Genomic DNA, 25,605 nt, shown 5'->3' on the forward strand with positions numbered 1-25,605 from the left:
TGCCCTCGGTGTGGTCTGGTTTTAGCATTCTCATTCCCCTGGTTTTCTTTCCATGGTGATGTGTGGCAAAGGATGGGGATGTGGCTCTCGCCCTGTTGGGACTTGGCCAGCACACCGGGCCGAGGCTGTCGGGTGACAGAGTGGTAGGGTGGACAGGCAGGTGCTGGCTCTGAGGCCTGATGCGCTGCGGCCCGGGGTGGACGGATGCTTCTCCGGGGCTCCTTATACATCCCCCTGTGACAGCCAGATGCAGGGCGGGGGGGGGGGGGGCCTGAGGGTGCAGACATGGCCCCACCTGTGAGCTGAGGACAGGACCATAGCAATGAGCTAGGTATTTAGCTGCTCATACGGTCATTCTTCGTCTCAGACCTCTCCCTCTGGACCCCAGCGCTGCATCCATTATTTGCAACCCAACTTGCTAAATTCTGTTTCCTTCTGGCAGCGTGTATATTTCACTCAGGTGAATGTAAGGCATCTGTGGGCACCCCCATCAGCTCCCTCGGGCACCGGGACTGGTAGGGGATACTGAGGGGCGTGTGGGCGCCAGGTAGGCAGGGGCCACTGGTCGTGCCCCTCACCCCAGGTCGGTAGTGCAGAAGTGGCGGGTGACTCATAAGACAAACAGACACATCTTTTGGGTGTCTCTTCGCCCGGGGCCGCCCAGGACACCCCAGGATGGGCTCCTCTGGGTGAGGCAGGGTCCCTCCCGGAACTGAGGCTCTCTGCCAGGCTGGCCAGGCGGGAGGCTGCCTCCCAGGATAACACACAGCCCAGCGCTGCTCTGGTGCCGGCCGGGGTCCATTTCTCCCAGCGCCCAGGGACTGGAGATGTGCCTTCTCAGATCCCCGCCTGTCACCTGGTCACAGAACCGAGCGGTTACATGCCGTTGTGAAATGCTGGTCCTGGTGAAGCCCACATGCCCCAGACGCCGCAGTGACATGAAGATGCTATTTCTCTGCATGATTGTCTCGGTTTCCTGGGGCTGCCACCAAAATTTGCCACAAGCCTGGTGGCTCCCACAACAGGTCAGGAGTCAGAAGTCAGGGTGTCAGAAGGGCCATTGCCCCCCGAAGACTCCAGGGGAGACTCCTGCCTCCCTTTCCATTCCTGGTGGTCCAGGCGTTCCCTGGCTTGTGGCTGCACCTCTCCCATCTCTGCCTCCATCTTCACGTGGCCTCCTTGCCCGTGTCTGAGTCCTCATCACCTTCTCTCTTGAAAGACACTAGCCACCCCCTACATCCAGGATAATTTCATCTCAAGATCTTTAACTAATTAGATCTAAACCCTATGTCTGAATAAGGTCACGTTCTGGGGTTCTGGAGAGACGTGAAAATTGGGGGGGACTCTGTGCCACTCCGTACAGTGGCTGATGTCGGCGGGGAGGTGGTTCACCCCGTGTAGGCTTCCCTGAACGTGGAATCATTCCTGGAGGTCTCCTCTGAGCCCAGAAGTTCTCCCTGAGTCTCTGCCCTGATTATCTGAGGCAGAAGGGTCACCGAAAGTGGCTTTCCATGTGAGGGACACAAAGCCATGCCAAGTTGTGCCCAATACAGAACTGGGTGGATGGTTTCGTGGATTCAGATCTCACTTCTGGCTTTTGTCAGGTGGTCTCTCTGCCCCTCGTCTTCGTGGCTGAAGGTGGGGCTCTGCCGTCTGTCCCCCGGACCCCACTCAGGACCTCGGGAAGCACCTGCCTCGGGCCCCGGTGCACACCCGATGCTCACTCCTCGGTTTTTCCCCCATGTGTGCCTGACCACAAGTCTCTGCATAATTGGAACTTCCTGTGACCCTCAAAAATCAGTCTTCCACAATGTGAGCTAAAAACGAAAACCCGGATCTGGCAATGCCCGCCGCAGGACGAATTCAGCTCTGCCCGGGGTCCTGGTCAGGTGTGAGTTTTCCAAAGTGCCTGAGCTGCATTTCCCAGGCTTGAAAGTTTTCTCGAATAGTTCTCTGTATAATATGACTCACAATTTCAATCTGCTGTTTAAACCCACTGCTCTGCCTGTGGGACTCTGGGTTTACCTTCATCTGAAGTGAGCGTTCAGAGGATGATGTGAGATCCTTGGTGAGATGTGAAGGTGGCCAGGACGGGGCGAGAGAGGCCCTGAGGAACAACCCACAGTTCAGTCTATAACATACAATTTAATAAGGATGGACTTCAAAAGCCATTCGGTTCAAGAGATCCGTTTTTCAAATACACGGACTACTGGGTTTGGTCCAGATTCATTTGGCAAAGCCCCAGGTGTTTGCACTGCTCACAGTTGTTCGGGCTCTCGGGGCACGTGAGCAGCTGAGGGCACACACATCCCAGGGAGGGGAGGGCGTGGCCACACCCCGTGATGTTACAGGACATCCCGGCCACTTGGGGCTGGTTCGAGGTGCCATGTCATGGAGCCCATGTTGGCAAATTGCAACGTGGTCTCAATGGACGAGCAGGGGTGGGAGAGAATGAAGTTTATGCTGGAGGAGGGGCCGTCATCATCGGTCAGCCTCGCTCAGCCATCGGGAAGGAGGCCCTGACCGCTCTGTGCAGCTTCAAGTGCACAACCTCCCATCCGGGCCCAGGAGCCTGGCCCTCAGCCCCAGGGCTGCTCCCCCACCCCCGGCTTCTCTGTGGTCCAGATCAGGACTCCTAACCGTGAGACAGAAGGGGAAGGTGAGGCCTGGGGTGTTTTGGAAACTTGCCACGGTCTCAGGCTAGCAGGGAGCAAAATCGCGATCTGAGTCCAGGCATCCCTGCTCCCAGGCCTGTGCTCTCTGCCCGCACTTGACCTGGGTCAGAGGAGGACCCGCAGGCCCGAGAGCCCAGCCGTGCTGGTGCCCCGTGGCCTCTGGGCGGGACAGGGCGGTCTCACTCGTTCCTGCCTCTTCTGAGGGCAGGCGTTCGGTGGGGGGGAGGCCAGGCTTTCCTGCAGTCTCCCCAGCCCCCTGCCTACCCTCCTCCCCTACTTTCTGCCTTTGCATCTTCATCACCAAGTCAGCGCTCCTCTGGCTTCTGCACTTGGTGGCTGAAAACTAGACCAGAAGTGCGGCTCACTCCTGCCCCTCCGTCCGGGCTCTGCCCCAGCGTCGCCTGGGAAGACAGTCCGCACGTGGCAGGCCCACCCCAGGCCTTTCTTCTTCCGAGGATGCTGTTCCAGGAAAGTCTTCCGAGCCCAGCGCGCGCCCAGGACCCAGAGTGGCTCATCAAATCCCTTTTTAATCTAAGTGTTGTGACACCCACCCCGGCTCTCAGATCCTAACCAACAAAACAAATCCGTTCCGCTAAATCAAAGCGAGGCTCTCCGAGCAGATTCGGGGAAATGAGTTTCCCAGAGGTCCCGCGAGGCTCACACGGGTATTCCTTCCTGTGGGTGTCTGTTTGGATTCCGAGAGCTCGTGAGCCACGTCAGGGCCCTTATCTTTGGTGCCTGGTTAAAATATAACCCTGCTGGGCCCAGAGCTGGCCTTTCAAGCTGCCTCTGTAATGCGGGGCAGAGCCCAGTGAAGGAAGTTTTATCAAAGTTCAGAGGAGTCGAATCTCGCCCCCGAGTTGCCTCTGATGGAAGCCCCTCTGCGGATTAGCTGTGTGCTCCGGAATATGGGAAGTGCACTTAGCTCCCCTTTCCCAGCCTCCCCTGATGACTGCTGTTCTGAGAAAACATCCCGATTTATTGCAGTCGCTCTGGTCCTTTTAAGACCTGAGCAGTGGGGGGAAGTGGGGCAGGGGTGCACGGTGCCATCTGTTAGAGGTGACAAGGCGGTAGGAGGTCCTGCCTTGCTGGGAAGTGTCTCCTCAGCACGGCTTCCCTCCCCCTCCCCACACTCCGTCCCTAAATAACAGTTCCTAATTTGGAAGTGATATTCCAGGGGGACACCTGCTAGCTCCCTCCGGAGTGGACAGGAGCCCCTCAGACTTATGTCCCGGCACCTGAGACAGTTCAGGAAAGGAAACATTTAAGTCAAACAACAGGGGCGCGGGTATCGCTCAGTGGTGGAGCCTGTGCTCAGCATGTGTCAGGTCCTGGGTTCCATCCCCAGCCCCTCCATCAAAAATAAACAAATAGACCTAATCCGGCCCCCTCCCAAGAAAAAAACATAAATCAAACGACATCTTAAGCATTCAAGAGCTTTCTAGATAATACAAGGGGGGCATTTTCATTTTTTCCCCAAGAAAAGAAAAACGAAATGTTGCAGAAAAACGTGTTACAGCTCAGTTGTGACAACAACCTGGATCCAGGCGAGAGACCAAGCAGCACTCCGAGGGTTGGAGAACTCAGGTTTATTACCCCAGCGGGCCCAGAGGAGTTAACACTCCAAGCTCTGGACCCCGTCTGTAGGTTTACACAGGCCTTTACAGGCTGCCAGTTTTACACTTTGCAACATCATATGCAAATAAAGTATAACAGAAGTTGACCAACCAGGAACAAGCTTTGTAGAAATGGACCAATCAGGAGGGAGAGAAATAACCAATCAGGAGTGAGCTCCATGCAAATGAAGTACTACAAAATGGACCAATCAGAAGTTAGGGAAGTGGACCAATCAGAAGTGAGCTCAGGGAACCAATAGAACTTTAGGAGTAAGTAAGCCGTTTCAGAGGCAAAAAGTGAGATAGAGCCTCTGGGCCAGGGAGCCGGGTGGTGCCGGCGGGAGAGCAGTGGCCCTGCTGGGGGTCCTGCTGGTCTTTTTATGGGGCTTCCCGCCTCAATTCAAGGCCTCAAAAATTGGCTAATTCCTGGTAGTTCCTTTATAAGATCCTGTTTCCCAGTGATGGCTAGTTTGGGACTCTAGAAAGAAAATTTGTCAAGTTCCCTACAATACGACAAGTTCATTAATACCTTTTACCTAAGCATCTATGCAAAAGGAAGCAAAGAACTTGCCAGAAAACGTGGGATCTGTTCTTATCTGCACGTGCTCCCTGTGTTTGTGCTAAAATGGAGCTGCAGAGGAAGGCAGAGCTGTTTGAACCGGTCCGTTCCCGTTCCGTGCACTTCAGTGAGCATTTCTGTGATTCTTGCTCTGCTGGCGAGTTCGGGAGTGTCCTGGAAAGGGGGCCCACCCTCCTGGCCGGAGCGAGGAAGCGGCCGTTGTGAGCAGGTGCAGAGAATGTGGTACCGACGACACCGGGCATGTGCAGAACTGGACCCTCCTCTCCTCCTGCCCGCGGGTCTGGCCCTGCCCACAGGGGAGGGCTGCCACGCTCAGGCCGGCAGGTTAGGGCTCCCAGAGGACCCCAGGGAGCTTGGCTCACTGGGAACAGGCATCAAGCCAGGGGTCGGGGTGGGAGGTCACCCCTGCCTGTCCGGGGAGGAGGGGCAGGTGACAAAAGATGCCAAGAAGGCTGTGGACAAGGACTGGAGTTGAGGGGTCACGCGGTCAGCCTTGCAGAATCAACCAATCATGAGTCAAACATATTTTGGGGGCAAAAAAAATCCAGAAAGCTCCAAAAAACAAAGCTGGGCACGGGCAACTGTTTACGTAGCGTTCACATGATGTTGACAGCCATGCACGTCGTGTTAGGTGTCACAAGTCATCTAGAGACGATTTTAAATATGCAGGAGGGCGTGTGCAGGTTTCTACAAATTCCGTGCTATTTTATATAAGGGACTTGAGTTTCTGCAGCTTTGGGTGGGAAGGGGAGGGGGCCCGGGAACTGACCTCACGGGTACCAAGGGACAACTGCACGTCGGAGAATTCACGACGTGTCGCGGGCACTGTGCTGGCTGCTGCTCCAATATTCTTTCTTCCTCTTGCAGCCTTGATTCTAACTACAGCAGAATCGAGGAGGCAGCCGGGGAGGGGTGGGGAGTGGCACTTTGTAAAGCAAATTCAATATCCACATGACTTCAAATAAAAAGAGACAGAAAGAATAAAACAGGACAGAACTTTTCCTGGTACTGAATCCAATGAGATAGTCCAGGGAGGTGTGGGAGAGGGGGCTCCCAGCCCTGAGGCCGCAGAGGGCGGCGCCCCGGAGGCGCTGGTTGCAGGGAAGGCGAGGCCGGGCAGGTGGCACGTGGTCCAGAGCCAGGTCTCAGCCCGGCCTCTTCCACTGGCTTCATCTGAGTTTGAAACCTGAGTAACTGGACGGAGACAAGCTAGTAAGTCGGGAGCTAGTGATGCTTCATGACTCCACCTTTTCATCCGTGGAGCAGAGTCACTGTCGTCTCAAGGTGCAACTTGCTGTGTCTGTCAAGGGACGTCCCAGGGCGGTCCAGCGCCTTCCCGGCGGGGAGGGGCCCCAAGGCTGCTGCGCACGCGACCCTGAGCCCTGCACCGGGGCTCCCGCTCGATCCCCGCCCGCGCCCCCCCCTTTCAGGGCATGAACTACCTGGAAGACCGGCGCTTGGTGCACCGGGACCTGGCGGCCAGGAACGTGCTGGTGAAGACCCCGCAGCACGTCAGGATCACGGACTTCGGGCTGGCCAAGCTGCTCGGCGCCGAGGAGAAGGAGTACCACGCGGAAGGGGGCAAAGTAAGGAGCCGGCGGGGGTCGGGGTGGGGCGGGCTCGCCGAGCAGGGGCGCCCTCGGGACGACCTGGGTGAGGCACCGCGGCTGCCACCCACACCCGGGTCGAGCCAGGTTTGCTGGGAAAGTGAACAAGGTCTTCCCAACACATCGAGAAGCCAAAGGCAGTGGTGACACGATTCCAGCTGCATCTCTTGGTGACCATGGGCCACGGTTACGGGCCCTGAGAGCAGCACGGAGAGCCCCCCAGTTGTCCCCGGAGCTCCCAAGGGGCACGGGCTCTCCCAGCAGTGAGGGGCGCCACCCTCCTCTTGGACCCTCCAGGCGCGCCGGGTCAGCTGCCCCCCCTTCAGTTTCGCTCAGACACCCACAAACACAGGGCCCGGCCGGGGCCCCCCAGCTCTGGGGCCGAGCGGACCTGCTCTCTGCCGGACTGAAGGCTCTCCTCCCGCTGGGCAGGAGCCCTGGGCCGGGGGGTCGGGGTGGGGGTGGCCCCGGATTTGCCGCTGGTAATTTGCCCCAGTGTGATGTATTGTCTCTTCAACAGAGAGAAGCTAAAAAGTGGTCTTATTACTGTTTCTCTCTCGCCATCCCCAGGTGCCCATCAAGTGGATGGCTTTGGAATCGATTTTGCACCGAATTTACACCCACCAGAGTGACGTCTGGAGCTACGGTGAGTCGAGCCCCTGAGGCCGGTGGATGGGGCCGAGGCTCCGCTGGCTCGTGCTGTGGCCGGTTTTACAGGACCCGCTCCGTCACCGCGGGCAGTGACCATCATTGGCACCGTCACCACTGCCTTGTCTGTTCCCCTAGAAAACGGGAGAGAGGAAACTGGGGCTGACTGCCGCGCCGAATGTCACTGGAGGTGTCAGTGAGCTTGTTAGGAGAGAGGGCGATGGGAGCGATGGAGCTTGCACTGAGGCACTGCCTGGACCCGCGACATCAAACCCATCGTGACCTCTTGGCTTGAGTGTGAAGTGAACGAAAGGCAGATGACAAGCGAGAAGTGTGGCTTTATGGGTGACTGATAACCCGGTGGCTGTTGGTTCGTGTGGTGTGTGCAGCCTGTGTGTCAGAGAGGGCTTGGCAGGGATGCGCTGTGAGGCGGCGTCTGCGGGAAAATAGAGGAGAGGGCCAGCTCACGGGGACCTGATTCTCTTTGTCCCTCCACATCCCCGCCCCAGCCCCGTGCTCCGGCCCCTGAAGGGCTCTCTCCTCAAACACGCCTTTCACGTTCTGGCCTCCGAACGTGAAGGGGGCTCGCCTTTAAGAAAACTGCCCCAGCACATCCACTGACGGCGTGCCAGGCGCTGCCCGCTGTTTCGCCACCATCGGTCCCCCCATGTCACCCCAAATCTGCAGAAAGCTTGCCAAACACCTGATCCGCGTTAATCTGTGGATTAACAGCCTGTCCCAGCTTTTAAGTCAATGGAGGAGAAGCAAGGAGTCACCCCACCCCCATAAAAACGTTCAGTTGAAAGGAATTTCCAGGAGGAATTTGGTCAGGTCACAAAGACAAAGTCACAAAGGGTATTGTCCATTTAGCGCTTTTTTTCCCCAAAGCATTATTCACTTCCCATATGTATTTTAAAAAATTTCGTGGATCTTTGTCTACCTCTTCTGCTAGAATGTAAGCTTTACAAAGACGCAGACTTCAGTGAATGAGTAAATGAATTTGTATATATACGTGGGAGTGAGCTGAGCTGCCTGCAGTTAACCACGCAGATCAGGACATAAAGTTACTCCAGTGCCTCCTTATTTTCAGTCATTTGCAAGATCTATCTCCTCCCCCCGAGGGAGGGAAAGAAATGCCACTTTTCCCACTGGAGGTCCTGCCCCGAGCCATCTCCATCGTCAGTCACCGCAGCAGCCCAAGCCACCCCCTCCCTCGGTGACACCAAGCAGGGACCCCTCTTGGGCGTTCTCTCGGCTTGTTCTACACACTCTGATCTGCTCTCCATTTTCAAACTAGATCAGACTGTCACTTCTCTGCTTAACACCTTCTTCGCTTTTCCACATGTGTTCCACCTGAAACCCGAACTCCTCACCGGGATCAGGAGGACCAGGGATGGTCTGGCCTCCCCACACCCCCACCGCCTGGCTGCGTCCCCCTGCCTTGTCCCGGGTGCCCACTCGCCGTCCATGCTTCGTCCATGTTTGCGGAGTAAATGGAACAGTCAGACTCAGCGACTTAAACCCCTTCGAATGATTACCGCCGGTGTCAGAAAGTCAGCATCACCAGGAGCATGTGTGTTTTTCATCTCAGTGGAAATTGTGTCATCAGTGGTTTCGTAATAGAGGAGAACCAGTCTGACTCTGTACTAGATCTGCTCTTTTGGCTTGAACCCTGTGCCCTGTTTTCTAGGCTCAGTCTTGCTGGCTCTGCACCTTTTGTGAAACAGCGTTGCCTTCAGCCTGAAATAGACAGGAGAGCCTGTTCTCCGGGCTCTGACCTGTAAGGATGTCAGCTTTTCTGCACTTATATAAAGATAACAAGTTGCAGAATAGAAAGTAACCTTTGTTTTGTGGGAGGTTTGCAGGGGGCACCCTGACCTGACCCACGTGGACAGCTGCAAGAACAAAGGATTCCTGCAGCAAGAAATTTGCAACAACCAACCACACCCCCACCCCTGGCTTTTTTTATATAAAAGGAGCCTGCATTCTGACTGGAGCAGGATGGTTCTCTAAGACCTCAGTCTGCCGTCCTCTCGGTCTGCCGGCTTTCCAAAAACAGTCGCTCTTCCTTGCCCCAGCACCTCGTCTCCCGATTTACTGGCCTGTCGTGGGGCGAGCAGAACCAGCTTGGACTCGGTAACAGTTATAATCTGCTCTCCCTGGCAGCACTCTGGAATTGTTGACAATGTGAAGCTGAATTTTTAGTTGAAAAAACATATCCTGTTACTCCACTCCCTGGTTTCCACTCAAGGCAAAATATTTTAGACAATGAGGGGATCCCTGTGTCCCACTTAAGAGCTGAAAAGAGAGAATTTCACATCACCTCAGTCCCGCTCACAACCCACAGCCAGGTACACACACGGCCTTTTTCCACCTTTTGTTCTGAAACCTGAAAAGCTTGCCTTCCTGCAGGAAGTCATTATGCATCCTTAAATGGAATGTTTAAACCTAGCTCGATGAGAATTCATTGACTTGCATAGGTCGGGAAATGAGATTTTCATTCTTTCAAGTCCGTATTGACTGTGTGGTGGGAAGGACAGAAGAATTAATTTTCCTGCCCCGGACCACTGCTTTTCTTCATTTTCTGACCTTGCACTCTGCATATTAATTCGGGTCACCCGGTTTTGCGATGGCCTCTGGAAAACCCATGCAGATCTGTGATGATAAATATTAAGAGGCCAGCGCTAAAGAAACTGGGTCGCTAAACCAATTGGAGTTCGGGGAGCCCCCGGGTTCCTGCATCTGACCCCTCCCTGCGCAGTCTGGGGACCCGGCTCTGGCCCTCTGTGGTCATTGCTAGTGGCACCCAGGGCACCTTTGCTGTCCACATGGGGACACACTCCCCGTGACATATGTGTTTCTGGACCAGAGAATTCGATCGAGGGAGGCGTGGAGATGGAAGGACCCTCAGAACTTCAGGACAGTCTGAAAAAACACCAGTTCTCAAATTACTGCCGCTTTGATTTTTTTTAATCATGACGATTGGTTTTGAAATTAAAAGTGTGGGGATTTTACATTTATTACAAGGAACACGGTTTTTTTTAATCTCCAGTTATTAAAAAATTATTATCCTTTAAAAACCCAGTTTCTAACATAGCTAGTAGGTCATTTGGAGCAGATGTCTGAGTGTGTAACTCCTGCTCCACAGACCAGGATCCGTGTGTCACCAGAGTGGTGGTGGTGTCTGGGCTGTTACTATTGAAGTTTACCGTTTTCTGGCCACTTGCCGTTTATCTGGCCTTGTCTGAGTGTGACAGCAACTTGAATCCTGTCCCAAGACCAAGCGACACTCGGAGGGTTGGAGAACTCAGGTTTATCACGCCGGCGGGCCCAGAGGAGTTAACACTCCAAGCTCTGGACCCCGTCTGCGGGTTTACACGGGCCTTTATAGGGTTTTAGGTTTTGATTAAGTTCGTGCCATATGCAAATGAGATGTTAGAAATGGACCAATCAGGAGTGGGCTTTTGGGAACCAGCGGAATTTTAGGGGTAGATGCAAATGAGGTGTTAGAAATGGACCAATCAGGGGTGACCTTTTGGGAATCAATGGAATTTTAGGGGTAAGTTTCATTTTCCCAGAAGCAAGCCATTGTACAGAAGCACAAAAGCAGGAAGGCAGTGGCCCTGCCTGGGAGGTCTTGCTGGTCCCTTTGTGGGTTTTGCCCCTTCGTGAGCGTTTCAGTTGTGTGGTCTTGTTTGAGGCTCACAGCCAGCCTCTGAGATACAGACGCTGTCATTATCCCACTTTACAGAGAGGTAAACTGAGGTGTTCAGCCGTTGAGCACAGTGCCCAAGGCCACGGAAACGTTGGCTTTTCAATATTAGAAAGAGCGTGTCAACACTGATGACTAAGACGAGGCGCCATGATTGTCATTGACTCACAGGCGTCTTCCCCTTACAGGAGTCACCGTCTGGGAGCTGATGACCTTCGGGTCCAAGCCGTATGACGGCATCCCGGCCAGTGAGATCTCCACCGTCCTGGAGAAAGGGGAGCGCCTCCCGCAGCCGCCCATCTGCACCATCGATGTGTACATGATCATGGTCAAGTGTGAGTGGCCACGCGCCCCGCCCGCCCCCCTGCACCGCAGCCAGACCACCCGGGCCTCCCCTCCCCGGGGACGTGCTGTCAGTCTGTGGCCGGGCACACCGTCAGTGCCCTCCCACACTGGCTCATTGAGCGCTGGGAGCTGACCTTTGCCCACGCTGGCGACAAGCAATTGAAATCAAAGTCCTCTGGGACGGGGGGGGGGGGGAATAGATAGCTCAAGTGGTGGAGCGCGTGGGACCCTTGGCGTGCACCAGGTCCCAGGTTCAATCCCCAGCACTTCCACTGAAAAAGAAATTAAATAAACCTACTTACCTCCCCCCAAATAAAACAAAATAAAAATATTTGAGAACAGGGCCTTTAAAAAGAAAAAAAAATCCTTCATGCACCACGACACCAAAATATTCTCCCGCTGAGCTGCTCAGTGGAAAAAGCACCCCCACATTTTGGAATCTGTTACCCGAGCATTTTGGAATCTGTTACCCAAGAGACCGAGTGTTTTCAAATGCCTAACAATGAGGAACCACGTGAGGTTTACAGAATCAGCACTTCTGCTTTAGCTTAAACCTTCAAGGGCGGGTGGATTTAGGTGCGGTCTCCCACAGTGCAGCAAGTAAAAACTGTCATCCACACAAGAGCGTGTGGCTTGACTGTGATGCCACAGGGTCATCGGATCGCCAGTTCCATGGGCTCGAAGCTGCCATGACACGTGTGACAGGCATTCGCCCAAGAAGGCAGCGCAGGGAGCTTATGGGGCCAAGTTCGTGTAAATATTGAGTCTCTCTGCACTTGGGAGCGCAGAGATCTTCAGTTTTAACTTCCTTGCTTTGGGTTGAGGAAGCGGGGATCCAGAGAGGTGACACGATCGGTCTAAAGTCACAAAGCTCTCTGGCTTAAACTGGCTTGACATCCTGCGGATAGAAGATAAAGACGGGCCCCCCGAATTGTGAGGGTTTCCAGGTGACAGCTGTTCCTCCAGAGTGTTTAGTCCAGACTTGGGCCATTGTGCCACCAAATGCACTGGCACGACCGAGAGACAGAGCCTCCCCCGGGAGGGCACCGAGCGCCCCCCGGGAGCACCTGTGATGGCCGAGCACGTACCACAACGAAAGCAGCAGGGTGTGGCGCCCCCAAACCCCGAGGTTCCTAAAGGAAACTCCCTACATTTCCCTAAGCTGAGCCTGCTTCCCAGCTTACAGGGCTGCCGAGTGAACACGGGTGAGGCTGAATGTCAAGTGCGGACGGTGACCGAGTCCGGACGCCCTACCGCCGCGACAGTTCACAGCCAGCGATGCGTGTCATGTCGTTAGGCTTCTGGGTCACTTACGGTGGTGCCACCAGGATGCTGGCCCCCGGAAGAGGAGGCGTAGAAAATGAGAGCATTTTCTTGCCGTTTTGACTCAAACATATTGTGTCACCGTGGTCTTTAAACAGCGGTCAGTGCTAGTTTGCCAGGGCTGAAAAGTCTGTCACAGAGATTCGGTCCCGTCCTCATTTGTTGGTCTAAAGGAGTCTCACCCCAAATGCTTTCCTTCCGTGATGCCGTCCGTATCATTTCTCTCAGGGTTGTAACTGTGCTGTGCTCTTCTCCCCAGGCTGGATGATCGATGCTGACAGTCGCCCGAAGTTCCGTGAGCTGATCATCGAGTTCACCAAGATGGCCCGGGACCCCCAGCGCTACCTTGTCATCCAGGTGCCAGTTCACAGTCTGCGCCCCGCCCCCACAGCGGGGAGATCCCTCTCATGAGCATCGCGTGTCGCTCTGTTCCGTCCTGTACCGTCCCCCGGTCACACCTTTGGTCTCAGTGCGCCTGGGTCAGGGCGCAAGCTCAGTGGGGCTCTTCCTGGGGCCCCCTGTCTGAGCCCGGCACACCCCATCCCCGTCATCTTCGTGGTCCAGTTGGCCAAAGCCTTATCTTAGTCTCATGAAGGAACGGGGCTCAGGACCACATTAGGTTAACCAAACCCAGCCCACAGGGCTGTTTTAATGATTCAGTGAAATAATGCATGCAAATCATTTGAAAGTTTGGCTCAGCAATTCCAGGATGTGTGTGTTGCCGGGGCGGTGGTGGGGGGCGGGGTCCCCACACCACCGAGCCATCAGTTCTGCGACACCAGCCGGGTGTCCTGCAAGCCAGCCCAGTGTGACACTGTCTACCTGGAAGTGGCATCAGACGCCACGGTCCTCCAAGCCACGCCCCTCTCCCAAATTCAGGTGCCAGTCCCAAGTCCAGGCTGTGAGCCGGGCTTCTGACCAACTGGCAGAAGATTCCGTTAATTTGCTAGGGTGGCTCTCAGAACTCAGAGGAACATCTCACTCACTGGATCACTGGCTTATAAAAGGATGTAACTCAGGAACAGCCAGATAGAAGAGGTGCCCGGGGCGAGGTGTAGGGGAAGGGCACACGCTCCCAAATCTCCGCGGGTGCACCACCCCGGAAGCTCCCTGAACCCCATCCTTCCGGGTTTCATGGTGGCTTCATTATTACATCAGCATGACCAAGTCATTGGCCACGGGCAAGAGCTCTGGCCCCCAGTCCCCACCTTTAAAACGTCTCCTCATGAGAGACACCATTCTGCATTCATCGTGTAGGAAGTTCCGAGGGTCTGGGAGCTCTGTCGGGAACAGGGGCAAAGATCGAACGTGTGTGTCTTACTGTCCATCGCAGCGTCACCGCCCTGACGGCAGAGCACACACTCAATGGATGCTCCAGCTTCGGGCTCTCCTTTTACCCCCTGAGCCGTTTGCACTTCCTTCGGGGGCTTTTGGACATCAGGGAATTTTCAGCACGTTCACCGCAGGATGGGGAGAAGGGAGGACGAGCTGTCTTTCTGAGAACAGCGGGTGGGGTTGGAGGGGTAATTAGAATTAAATCTGCATACACGCAGCACCTGCTGACGCCAGGCCCACCTCAGTAGCCGGCGGGTGGACCGGCAGCTCTCGGGGCCCTTCTGATGGTCTCAAAATCTCTGTGCCAGGGGGACGAGAGGATGCATTTGCCAAGCCCTACGGACTCCAACTTCTACCGCGCCCTGATGGACGAAGAGGACATGGATGACGTGGTGGACGCGGACGAGTACCTCGTCCCCCAACAGGGCTTCTTCCACAGCCCCGCCACCTCCCGGACGCCCCTGCTCAGCTCTCTGGTAACAGCGCCCCTCTTCCCCAAGCTCTGTCTGCTGCTTCGGACAGACTGAGTCTTAAGAGCGAATGCTCCCCATCCAGTGGAACTCAGACAAAAGTACATTTTAACCTGCTGGTAAAGCCAGAATCAGAATGAATCGATTAAGCGTGTTAATCATTTGACTGCCCTGATACGCACTAGATTGTAATCCTTTTAGGTCCCCTAAGGAGTAGAATGAAACAGAGCAAAACAGGGGGTTTTTTTAAGCTAATGAATCTAGATGGAAAAAAGTAGCTGTAAATGCACCTGCTCCCTGAGGCCCGGCTCCTGGTTTCGGGGACCGTAGGTGTGCGCCCGGGTGCGCCGTGAACAGCTGTGATTCTTTTTCAGAGCGCCACCAGCAACACCCCCACCGTGGCCTGCGTGGATAGAAACGGGGTAGGTATGGACACCTATTAACCGTTAAGTTAAGTCACCGCTCTGTACCGTGGCTCGGTTAGACATTACAAACCACCCACCTTAACCCAGATCGTCTTGAATTTCCTCCCTGTATTGTTCCCTCCCTTGACCTCTGTCCTAAGGGCGGCACTTCAGCATCCCTTGTCGCAGTGCGATCCAGAATGTGGTTCAGGGACCAGCAGTGCCAGCATCACCCCACACCTGGATCTCTGGGGCGGGGCCACCTCCCAGGGGACGGTGACAGCCACGCTTACCAGTACAGAGGCCCCTGGCCACTTGTGGCTACTGAAAATTCACTTGTAATTAAGTAAAATTAAATAAAATTTAAAATGCAGCCTCCTCCGCGGGCCCCAGCGTGGGCCCCAGCTGTGGGTGATGTCGTTAGAAATGCAGATCCTCGGGCCCTCCCCCAGACCTGCTGAATCAGGGCCTGCGCTTTAGCAAGCTCTCAGGTGATGCGTGCACGTGCTGAAGGGAGCGGCGCCGGCTAGGGTAACCTCGCCTGCTCCCTTCCCAGCAGAGCTATCCCCTCAAAGAAGACAGCTTCTTGCAACGGTACAGCTCAGACCCCACCGGCACCCTGACCGAGGACAGCCTCGATGACACCTTCCTCCCGGCGCCTGGTGAGTGTCTTGCTCCTCAGCCTCCCCCGGCCAGCGCTAGCTGGCCTGCGCATCCCTGGCTGGCTGCCTCCTCCAGGCTGGCCCCCGGGTGGGGCCCGCGGCCCGCGTGCGGACGCAAGGACGGGAGGGAGGCCAGAAGCAGGGGGAGCAACTGAGCGTCCACACGGGTCCCCATCGGGCTCAAGTCACATCCAGGTTGTTTTCAGAGTCAGTCTGCAGACTTCCTAGGATGTGAAGCAGACAGCAAGGATGCACAAGTGTCAGCGTGTGAGAGGGAGAGAGTGTGCGTGTGCGTGTGTGTGTATGTGACAGATCTGACCCCGTTGGTCTCCTGCCTCCAGTCTTGGCCTGTAAACGTGTCCCTCATGTAAGTTCCGTCCCCGGACTGTCCCTGCCTGCTCGCGCACACCCACACCCCGAGGCTGCGCTCTGAGAACTTTCAATGAGCAGAGGACAGACGTGCCCATTGCTTTGAGAAGGACAGGAAGGAGCACGCTTTATTCCAGCAAGAGAGTCTCCCCAGGCGTCCCTGCCCTCTGTCACCTGTCGCCTCACTGGGGAGTGTTCGCAGGGCGCAGGATGAGCCGGGGCCGGGGGTGGGGGGTCCTGCACGGGATGTGTTTTGCCCATCACCCCTGCTTGCTTTTCCCTTTCAGAGTACGTGAACCAGTCTATCCCCAAAAGGCCGGCGGGCTCTGTCCAGAACCCCGTGTATCACAATCAGCCTCTGCACCCGGCGCCTGGAAGGGACCCCCACTACCAGAATTCGCACAGCAACGCCGTGGACAACCCCGAGTATCTCAACACCGCCCATCCCGTCTGCGTCAACGGTGCCCTCTCCGGCCCTGCCCTCTGGGCGCAGAAGGGCACCCCCCAGATCAGCCTGGACAACCCCGACTACCAGCAGGCCTTCTCGCCAACGCCATCCTTGAGGGCCCTGCAGCTGGGGATGCAGAGTACCTAAGGGCAGCGCCAGCCAGCAGGGACCTCACTGGGGCGTGACCGCGGGGGGACGGCGGCACCCGAAAAATTCCGCTCCCTTCAGCCCCCGGGACCAAGCCAAGGCAGCTTCGCGGTCCTGACAGCCATGCCCACCTTAACTCTGGGACCCACAGTTTGGTCCTGTCTTTCAACCAAGAAGTGCCCCCGGCTCTGATGCACCTTGCACAGTTCCAGGGCCATTCCTTCATCTCCAGACTGTGAGGCATCCGGAAGGAGCGTCGCCCACTTAGGCAGAAGTTCGCCTTTGATTTTGCTTGCAGTGGGCTCATGTGGCACTGAGCTGACCCAGGCCCAACTGTGACCGAGAAGCAAGGGCCAGGCTTCGGGCTGACACAGGCTTCTGTTGGCTCCGCTGGGACCCTTCCACTGCAAGACAGTTGAAAAACCAGCCAGTCTTCCGCGTCCTCAGCTGGGGCCCGATGGGTCCTGTATCGAATCACGGCAGGTGTAAGAGGATAAGCCACTTTGATCCCTTCCTGGGCCAGGAAGAAACAGAGGGGATAGAATCCTTTCTCAGACTTTCTTTTATACGGATGTCCCTGTGGTACTTCCCCTCCGCTGGTTGACCAGTGTCCTCTGACTCTGAGTCTTCGACTGACCTGTTTATTTTCCATTCCATTGTTTTGGAACTCAGTCCGCTCTTCGCATCGACAAGAACAGCATCCAAGATCGGCTCATAGTTGATTCAGCAGCGTTCAGACCAACAGCCCTTCGCTGAGACGGAATGAGAGTGCCCCAAATCTGAGCCTCCGAGGAATTCCATCAAGTCCTTTGGGGCTCAGGGGACAGGTGTATCTCAGGAAACTGCAGAAACGAGGCTGTTCTTGGAAACTATTTTAGCATCCCCCCCAAAAAAAAATTAGTTTAGTCTCTTCATGGAAAATCATTTTCTTTTTATTTTACTATAAAGGTTTTTGGCTTTTTTTTTTTTTTTTTTTTTACTCGAACGGTACTTTGCGCCTCACGGGGACGCTGCGCCCAAAGCCCCTCCTCGCCTTGGTGATGAAACGGTCCAGGCTCCGGGCAGGGATGCGGGAACGCCTGGCCCTCCGCGCTGCTGGCGCGTCTTACAGGTGCAGCGCAGACACCACGATGTCTTAAGTGGAACCCAGGTGGTAAAAAGGAAATTTGACTTTGACACTGGTGATAAGGCCTTCAGAACACTTGCAGGTATGTGGGCAGAAAAAAATCATTTTCCCTTAAAATAGCTCTCTGCAATTAAAGGACCCTCTGTACTTAGGACACTAACTTTTTCTCACCTGTGTCCCTGCACCCCGATCGTGAACACGGTTCTTTGTAGACATTGTTGTAAACGCTCCTAGTCAACGTACCTTAGCCAGACCATCTTTTCAGTCTGTGGTTGTGCTCCGCCACACACACACACACACACACCCCGCACATGATTTTCCTTTAGCCTTTTAATTATTTATTGACTCAGATGCATCAGGGCCCCACGGTTTTGTCGCCAAAGTCTCTAATTTTGTCCCAGTGGAAATAGAAACTGTATTCAACTCAATTCCATCACATCGTGTTCTGAGTACCTTTAAACATCTCAGCAGCCTGGCATAGGTCCTCCTAAAGATTAAAAAAAGCAAATAAAACATAGTCCCTGAATCCATGAAGTTCACAATTTGGTAAAAAAAAAAAAAAAAAGCTGGGTCATAAATGTGAACCTTAAAACAGTATGAGAGTTGCCAGGCAAGACGTGACAGCCCCGAGCAGGGAGGGTTGGGGGACCAGGAGGCCGTCACGGGGTCGCGCAGAGAGACCCCCAGGCTCTCAGCCACCAGGGATGTGGGAAGTGCCTTCTGAGCAGAGGGAGCCCAGCCCCAGAAGCACCTGCCCGAGGACCCCCTAGGGAAGCAGGCCTCCAGGCCCCGCTGCCCTTCATGCCGGTCCCCCACGGGGCATCCGGAGAGGACTCCTGAAAAGGCAAAACGCCATTTGTAAGAATCTGGCATTTTCTGCCCTTGCCCGTAAACCACTTTGATGATTTCTTCATGTCAGAGCAGAAATACTGTAGCCAGGTCTTCAGCCCTGAGCAGCAGGGTGCTGGTTGCTGAGACAGCAACATGCTGGTCTAGCTCAGCAGCAAAGTCCTAGTCTTTGTAAATCTGAAACGTTTTACTAGAACGTAATAAACCAGCAAGAACGGCCCACGCTTTCCCTCCTTTGTAGTTCAGTTTTCCCGCATAAAACCTTAATTGCTAAATTCATTTTGAAGATCGTGCTCCCCAAAATGTTCTCACTGTGTCCAGGGGGTGCAGGGGGCCAGATTTCAAAGTTTACACTCCTGTCCTTGGTTCCTCCTAGTTGACGCCCAGTCCCTGAGGCCCCACAGAGAGTCTGTGAGCTGTTCCCCCCTCCGCCGGCTCCTGGAACCTCTCCCCATGGCCCCAGCCCCAGACCTGGCTTTTGAAGACAGATCGGGGTGGGAAGCTAACATTTACAGCTGACCCTTGAACAACACGGGTTTGAACAGCGCGGGTCCACTGACACGTGGATGCCCTCAGCAGCACCACTGCGAGACCCACCCGTTAGTTGAATCTCCAGATAAGGAGTCAGAGGCTCACTATGAGGTCACAGGGGGAGCCCCCTGCTGGAGGGGCAGCGCCCCAGACCCTGAGTTGTCCAGGGGCCAGCTGTGCAATGCCTGGTTCACATCTTCTTGTAGAATCTTCATCATCTCTACAAAAATAGTTCCATCATCTCAGAACCCGGAATTTGCCGAGGCCAGGTTGTCCCTGATTTGATGACCAGGAGTACAGTGGGGGTGGCAGGTTGAACCCCAGGTGATGACAAGGCTCAGGGATTTGGTGAAAGTTCCTAATTGTGAGCTTTTGCCCCCTCCCCACGCAAACTGCAAACATCTGAACCTCCTGCCTGGCAGGAGGGCAAAGGCGGTGGCTCTCAGACTGGCTGCCCTTGGGAATCTCCTGGGTCCCAACCAAAAAGAGGCTGATTGACTTTGTCTCGGGTGCAGCCCCCACTGAGGGGCTTTTCAGAGCTCCCGAGGGGTGGGGGACAGCCAGTGTGTGGGACGAGGCTGCTGGGGTATATGACTCGGGGTTCTGTCCTTCGCAGCCCACTGGGGCCACCTGCCCAACTTAAAAAGAAGAAGTGAGGTCTCCTCAGACCAGTTCAATCAGAATCCTAGGGGCTCCCCATGCTGTCGCAACGGGCAGCCTAGGTCGAGACCCCCGTCGCAAAGGTCGCCTTCCGTGGTACAGGCCTGAGCGTCCACACCGCGCTCCCGAGTCAGGGCAGAGTCTGTGTGTGGAAGTGAGTCCCTGAGCAGGGCCAGAGCGATGCGCCTTGGGACTTGGCCTTGAGTGGCCATTCCCAAACCCTCTGGGTCCTTGTCACCAGCAGCTAACGCATCCTGAACGGTGGCCCATACCCCAGTCTGAGCCTCTATGAAGCCCTGGACAGTTTGTTTTCTAAGAAGTAAGAAAAATCAATCTTCTGCCCCAGAGAATGGCTGCTCACCCCAAGTGACCGCTGTTGAAATGGCCCTGAAGGTCTGCTCTGCATCTGTTTCCTGCGATGCGCACACTGTTCATGTCACAACACGATGATCTGTTTGTTCCCCGGCCGGGGCTGTCACACCTTCCCACGTAAAGACCCCTGCCCCTCTGAGCAGTCCCACCAGCCGCATCAGGGCCACACGCTTCTCTACTCTTACAGACACATTCAGGCAGGATTTTTAAATGTTGAGTCTATTTTTGTACATTTTTGAGCACTGAACTTTGTAAGGTCTATTTTTTAGGAAGACGCGTTTTTCTACTAAAAGAAACAGTTTATACCTTAGGCTGCAAGCGCATCGAAATTCGAAAGTGACATTTCTGCTTCAAGAGATTTAGTTGCTGCGAGAGAAAACCCTCTTCTGTCTCAGAAAAACCGCAGCGTCTTTGCAGAGCTAAGCCAGGGCATCGTCCCGGTCAGGAGGAGAATCATTTTTATAGATCTATCAGGTGAGGAAAAGCTGGAAAGCACATTGAGTCTTGGTCTGAAGCACGTTCTGTTGGCTCGAGGGCGATTCAGCAGAAAAGAATTGCTCTCCTTGTGGCCGAAAGGCAGATCCATCTGCGTGGTACCCCAGTCATCTGCCAAAATGACCCTGTAACCGACAGACACAGTGATGTAATCTCTGTGTCGGTTTATATACACCCATCTGACTTTGATGGGAGCTATTTTATTTTTATGTCTATACTTGATGTGCATTGACAATATAGATTAGAAACAGCCACAAACCCTGATAATGTTTTAGCACGTTTAACGAACCCCCCCCAACAGTCTTCCAGCCTCAGCGTGACCTCCCTAAGGGATGCTGTTCTCAACCCCAGCTGCACAGAGAAATCACAGGGGCGCTTTTGAAAATCCTGCGGCCCTCTCGTGCCCCGGGGCAGTGAAACCCAGGATGTACACTTTGTAAAGGTCTTAAAGTCATGCTGATGTACAGCCAGGGCGGAGAACCACCAGCCTAGGGGCGGCCGCAGGTGTGGGGGTTGCAGGCCAGTTCTGCGGGCATAGGGACCTCGGGATTGAGCAGACTCTAAGCACAAAGACCTCAGCATCCATCATGAGCATTAAGAACCCGGGTGCACGGGGAGGCTCCACGCACGTGCCCAAGCGCCAGAGGGGAGCAATCCATGAAAAGCAAAGGAAATACAGAGCAGACACCTCTGTCCCGTGTCCTCTGTTAAAGGGGGCACTGGTGCCAAGCGTCCCTGCCGCTTGTGCAAGCAGCTCGCTGCCCTCCCTGAAGGGCAGCTCCGTTGCCCGGGAAGAAAGCAAACCCTGGACTCACCAGTTCATCACAAAGAGAGGCGGCCAGAAGGTTGCAGAAGGAGTTGGATGGGGTTTATAAAAACAGGAGTCCAACAAGAGAATTCTTGCTTTAAGAAACACGTTTTATATTTTTTGTATACATTGCATCTGGGGGGAAAACTGAAGCAATTAGCACGATTTCCTTTTCCACGTGGAAATGCAGGCACAGACTGCCCTCCGAGGTTACAAATTCCTCCTGTCTGTCTGAAATGCCAGCAGAAATGCTAAGACTGCCCACCCGGTCACCTGGCAGATAAAACTACACATTTTTAGGTGCATTTACTTATTTTTTTTTTTAAAGAAGCCCTTTTGACTTAATTTGGCTACAGAGTAATCTCACCTGTATCATGTAAACCCTTGGAAATAAAGATGGATGTGTGACAAGCAATTAGCCACAGCCAGCAATAACTTCCTTCTGAAACAAGCAACAGCTCTCTATCGATGGTACGTTTCAACGGTATAAAGGTTTGCTATGAGAAAAGCAATATTTGTACAAATGGAAAGCAAGATTCTCTTTTATCTGGTTTACACTGTTGATCAAAACATGTTGATTGTATATGGGGTATTAAAAAAAATAGATGTATATTATTCATTGTTCTTTATTCTTAAGGACCTTATAAAAATTTGTATTCTTGTTAACAACGCAGTGTTGGTATTCATTATTGATCTTATCCCACCTACTGTGGGTCATCTTTCCTGGTAATTTTTTAAAGTTAATTAATAAACTATTTTTAGAGCAGCTTTAGTTTGCAAAACTGCAAGATGCAGGAGAAATTATGGAGAGTGACCTATGCCCCCTGCCCCCCGAGTCTCCCCCACTCCTGCCACCACCCACCCCGGGAATGATGACCTTCAGTGAGGGGGGGGGGTCCTCTCAATGCCGTCTTCCCAGGTTCCACCCTGGTCTCTCCTCCTTCACGGAGCCAAGAGGGAATTCCTGGGTGTAGGAGATTATTCTATAGCAAGTGAGGTTTGGTTTCCTGAGAGCGACAAAGCAAACAGACGTTCTGTTGTGATTCTGCTCAGTCCTAAACTCTGAGTTCATGAACCAGCTGCTCGGCTCCCACCATCAGCCTGCGGTGCGTGGCCGGCCGGTGCCCTTAGGGACCGTGTTAGGTCCCAGCACCCGTATTGTGACTCGCCCAGCCAGGAAACCACTGGTGCTGAGCAAAGTCGTTCTGCTGAGATGCAGATCACAGTTCGGCCTTGCGCTCCCTGCACAGCTGAGTGAGTAAGAATTTCCTCCTTTGAACTGGCCGTGAGGGTGAGACTTACGGGGTTTAAATTCACCCCCAGCAACTGGGAAAGAGCAAACTTCTGATGGAGCCTGGGCCACACCCTGAGGAGGAGGGACCAGCTTCCAGACCCGAGGGGGAGGGCCCGAGACGGGCAGGCAGGAGGCAGCCCGGTCCAGCCCGCCCTCCCCGGGCTCCACCTTGTGTCTCCCACAAGGAGAACCAGTCTAATGGAGGCCAAAGACCGTCCATCATTTCCAGAAAAGCCGCTGCTCTGTTCAGTGCGGTTCACCCTGAGGGTCGTTCACACCAGGGACCAGCGCAGGGCTGAGCGGGGCTGTGATGTACGTGGAGGCAGGACTTCAGGACTAGATCCTAGAAGCACTGCAGATCCAGGGAACTTGCCAGGCCCCCCACACACACCCCCCTGTGATTGCCCGGCACCCTGGGAGGGGCTAAGCCTCTTAGATCCCCCATCGGGGGTCAGCCCACGGCTAGGAGGGCAGGCCTCAGCAGAAGATGTGGACACGGACAGACAGAGTTCTGGGGCCCTAGCTGCCCGGAGCCTGAAATGACACCCCCAAGGGACAGTTCGTGGCTTCCATCCCAGAGCGAACACACTCACCTCAGGGCAAACTCACCAGCACCCTCCTCCCCCCCACATCCCGCCCCCGGGATTCTAGCTGAAGCTCTGAGCAGATGGGGTTTCAGCTTGAAGAGATTTGGCCTGCGGGCCAATGACCTTGTGAAAGTCATCACAGCCCTCCGGGGGGCGGGAGGGGGGGGATAAAAGCTTTCCCAGGAAGGGGAGGGTCTGAGAAGGACCCGCGGATGGTTCTGGCTGCTTCTGCGTGGGTTTTCCCCTCATTCAGGGCTTGTCTCCAGGGGCCAGCTCTCCAGGCTTGGCAGTCAGTGTCCTGGCTCCACACCCAGAAAAAGACTTTTAAAATCTTGGAGAGTTAAAGCCATAAGATCACATCTAAGCTTCGCCCTGGTCTCAAACTCAGGAAGCGCTGTAATAAAGAGCCTGTGGGCAGCCATCTGTACTTTGGGCCCCGTGACAGAGCCTCGCCCTCTGCCCCGGCAGTCACACCGAGCGCACAACCGCTGCTGTTAAAGTCCCTTAGGAACCTAGGAATCCATGAAAACACCTTTAACTGGGTAAAAATATCTACCAAACATTGTAATAAGTGTTAACAGCAACCTGAATCCCTTCGAGAGACCAAGCAATGCTCGGAGGGCTGGAGAACTCAGGTTTATCACCCCCGCGGGCCCAGAGGAGTTAACACTCCAAGCTCTGGACCCCGGCTGTAGGTTTACACAGGCTTTTATAGGGTTTTAGGTTTTGATGAAGTTTCCATCATATGCAAATGAGGTGTTTGAAACAGACCAATCAGAAGTGAGCTTTGGGGGCCCAATGGAATTTTAGAAGTAAACGCAAATGAGGTGTTAGAAATGGGCCAATCAGGAGTGAGCTTTTGGGGACCAAAGGACTCTCAGGGGGGAGTTTCATTTTCCTACAAGCAAGCCGTTTTACAGAAGTGCAAAAGCAGGAAGGCAATGGCCCTGCCTAGGAGGTCTTGCTGGCCCCTTTATGGGTTTTGTTCCTTCAATAAGAAACATAACTGAAATACCAACATCTTAAATAACAGCAAAGCAAGAGTGACCTTTATCATTTCAACACTCTTCTGACGTCCACAGTTTTGGAGACAAGGAAAAATTTTTATTACTCACATATGATCTATTTGCATCTTTAGAATATCAGCAAACCTGTCCCTTGCCCAGGATTCACATCCAGCCAGCAGGCTGTGTTTGTAAATTCAGTTTTATGAAAACAGAGCACATCTATTCTTTCATTGCCTGTGACGGCTGTCACATCACAGAGGCAGAGGTGAGTAGGGGCAACAGGATCCAATGCCCTGCAAAGCTGAAAATATTTCCTACCTGTCCTTTTACAGAAGAAATTTGCTGACTCCAAAGCAAATGGCTGAAAAACAAAATATCTATTAACAAAAAAAAGTAGAATAAGGAAATGTACTAGGGTGGCCACACAGAATTGCTATCAATAACTTTCCAAAGTACCGTCAGTTATTAATTACACAATGTAATGAAAAAGAATCCTATTTGAAATAGCAAATAAATTACAAAAGAGCTGAGAATCCACTTAAATGTGCAAGAAAAGTTTGAATTCCAAAATGATACAACTTTGCTGAGGCATAAAAGAAGACTGAAAGATACATTGTATTCATGGATATGAGAAGTGAATCTTGTAAAGATACCAGTTTTCTCCTAATTATTAAACAAATTCAATGCCATACGACTGAAAATTTCAATCGTTATTTTGGGAAGTAAACATTTTAGAATTTGGACTCTAAAAACGAAAGTGCTCAACAGCAGCCAAGATCATTGGGAATATAATTGAGCAGGAATGTCAATGATGTAAAAATACACCACATAAGATGAACATCATTAAAGCTGCGGAGTACCAATGTAGTCACCGGAAGTAATTCATAGAAAGAAATAAGAATTTTGGAAACAGACGTATCCATGGAAATGTAGCATATGATGGTGATAACATTTCCAGATACTGCAGGAGTAACAGTCTCTCCACTAAATGATGTTGGAGAAAACATCTATGCATTTATTAATTATGGTCTTATTTCCAATTCCAGATGGGCTAACAATCTAAACATTAAAAAAAAAAAAAAAGAAACAAAGTTTGGGGTAAAATGTATGTGATTCTTCCTGAAGCTCAAGGAAAGTGATGCTAAGACAATGTAACTCTAAAGCCGTCAAGAAAAGACTGGCAACAGGGCCACTAAGTTTTTCTTAAAGCTTTTTAAGAAAAAAAATAACACACATGGAAACAACCTAAATGTCCATCAACAGATGACTGGATAAAGAAGTTGTGGTATATTTATGCAATGGAATACTACTCACCCATAAAAAATGACACCATAATGCCATTTGCAGCAACCTGGATGGCCCTGGACATTGTCATCCTAAGTGAAGCAAGTCAGACAGAGAAAGAAAAATACCATGTGATATCACTTATATGTGGAATCTTAAAAAAATAAAACACAAGCAAACTTATTTATGAAACAGAAACAGACTCACAGACATAGAAAGCAAATCTGTGGTTACCAGGAGGGAAGAGGGTG

At 53.3% G+C, this 25,605-nt stretch overlaps 1 protein-coding gene across 1 annotated transcript in view; it reads left to right on the plus strand.

Moving 5' to 3' along the window:
• Positions 1-21,851, plus strand: part of EGFR (epidermal growth factor receptor) — a 179,700-nt gene extending 157,849 nt beyond the window's left edge. Inside the window, 9 exon segments of the mRNA XM_072955552.1 lie at positions 6,302-6,457; positions 7,049-7,124; positions 11,027-11,173; positions 12,766-12,863; positions 14,150-14,317; positions 14,686-14,733; positions 15,272-15,377; positions 16,034-16,288; positions 16,291-21,851. Of these exon segments, the coding sequence (XP_072811653.1) occupies positions 6,302-6,457; positions 7,049-7,124; positions 11,027-11,173; positions 12,766-12,863; positions 14,150-14,317; positions 14,686-14,733; positions 15,272-15,377; positions 16,034-16,288; positions 16,291-16,379 (1,143 nt within the window). The 3' untranslated portion in view covers positions 16,380-21,851.
• The last annotated feature ends 3,754 nt before the right edge of the window (positions 21,852-25,605 follow it).

The sequence above is a fragment of the Vicugna pacos genome, chromosome 36 (genome assembly GCF_048564905.1).
Source record: "Vicugna pacos chromosome 36, VicPac4, whole genome shotgun sequence".
NCBI lineage: Eukaryota > Metazoa > Chordata > Mammalia > Artiodactyla > Camelidae > Vicugna > Vicugna pacos.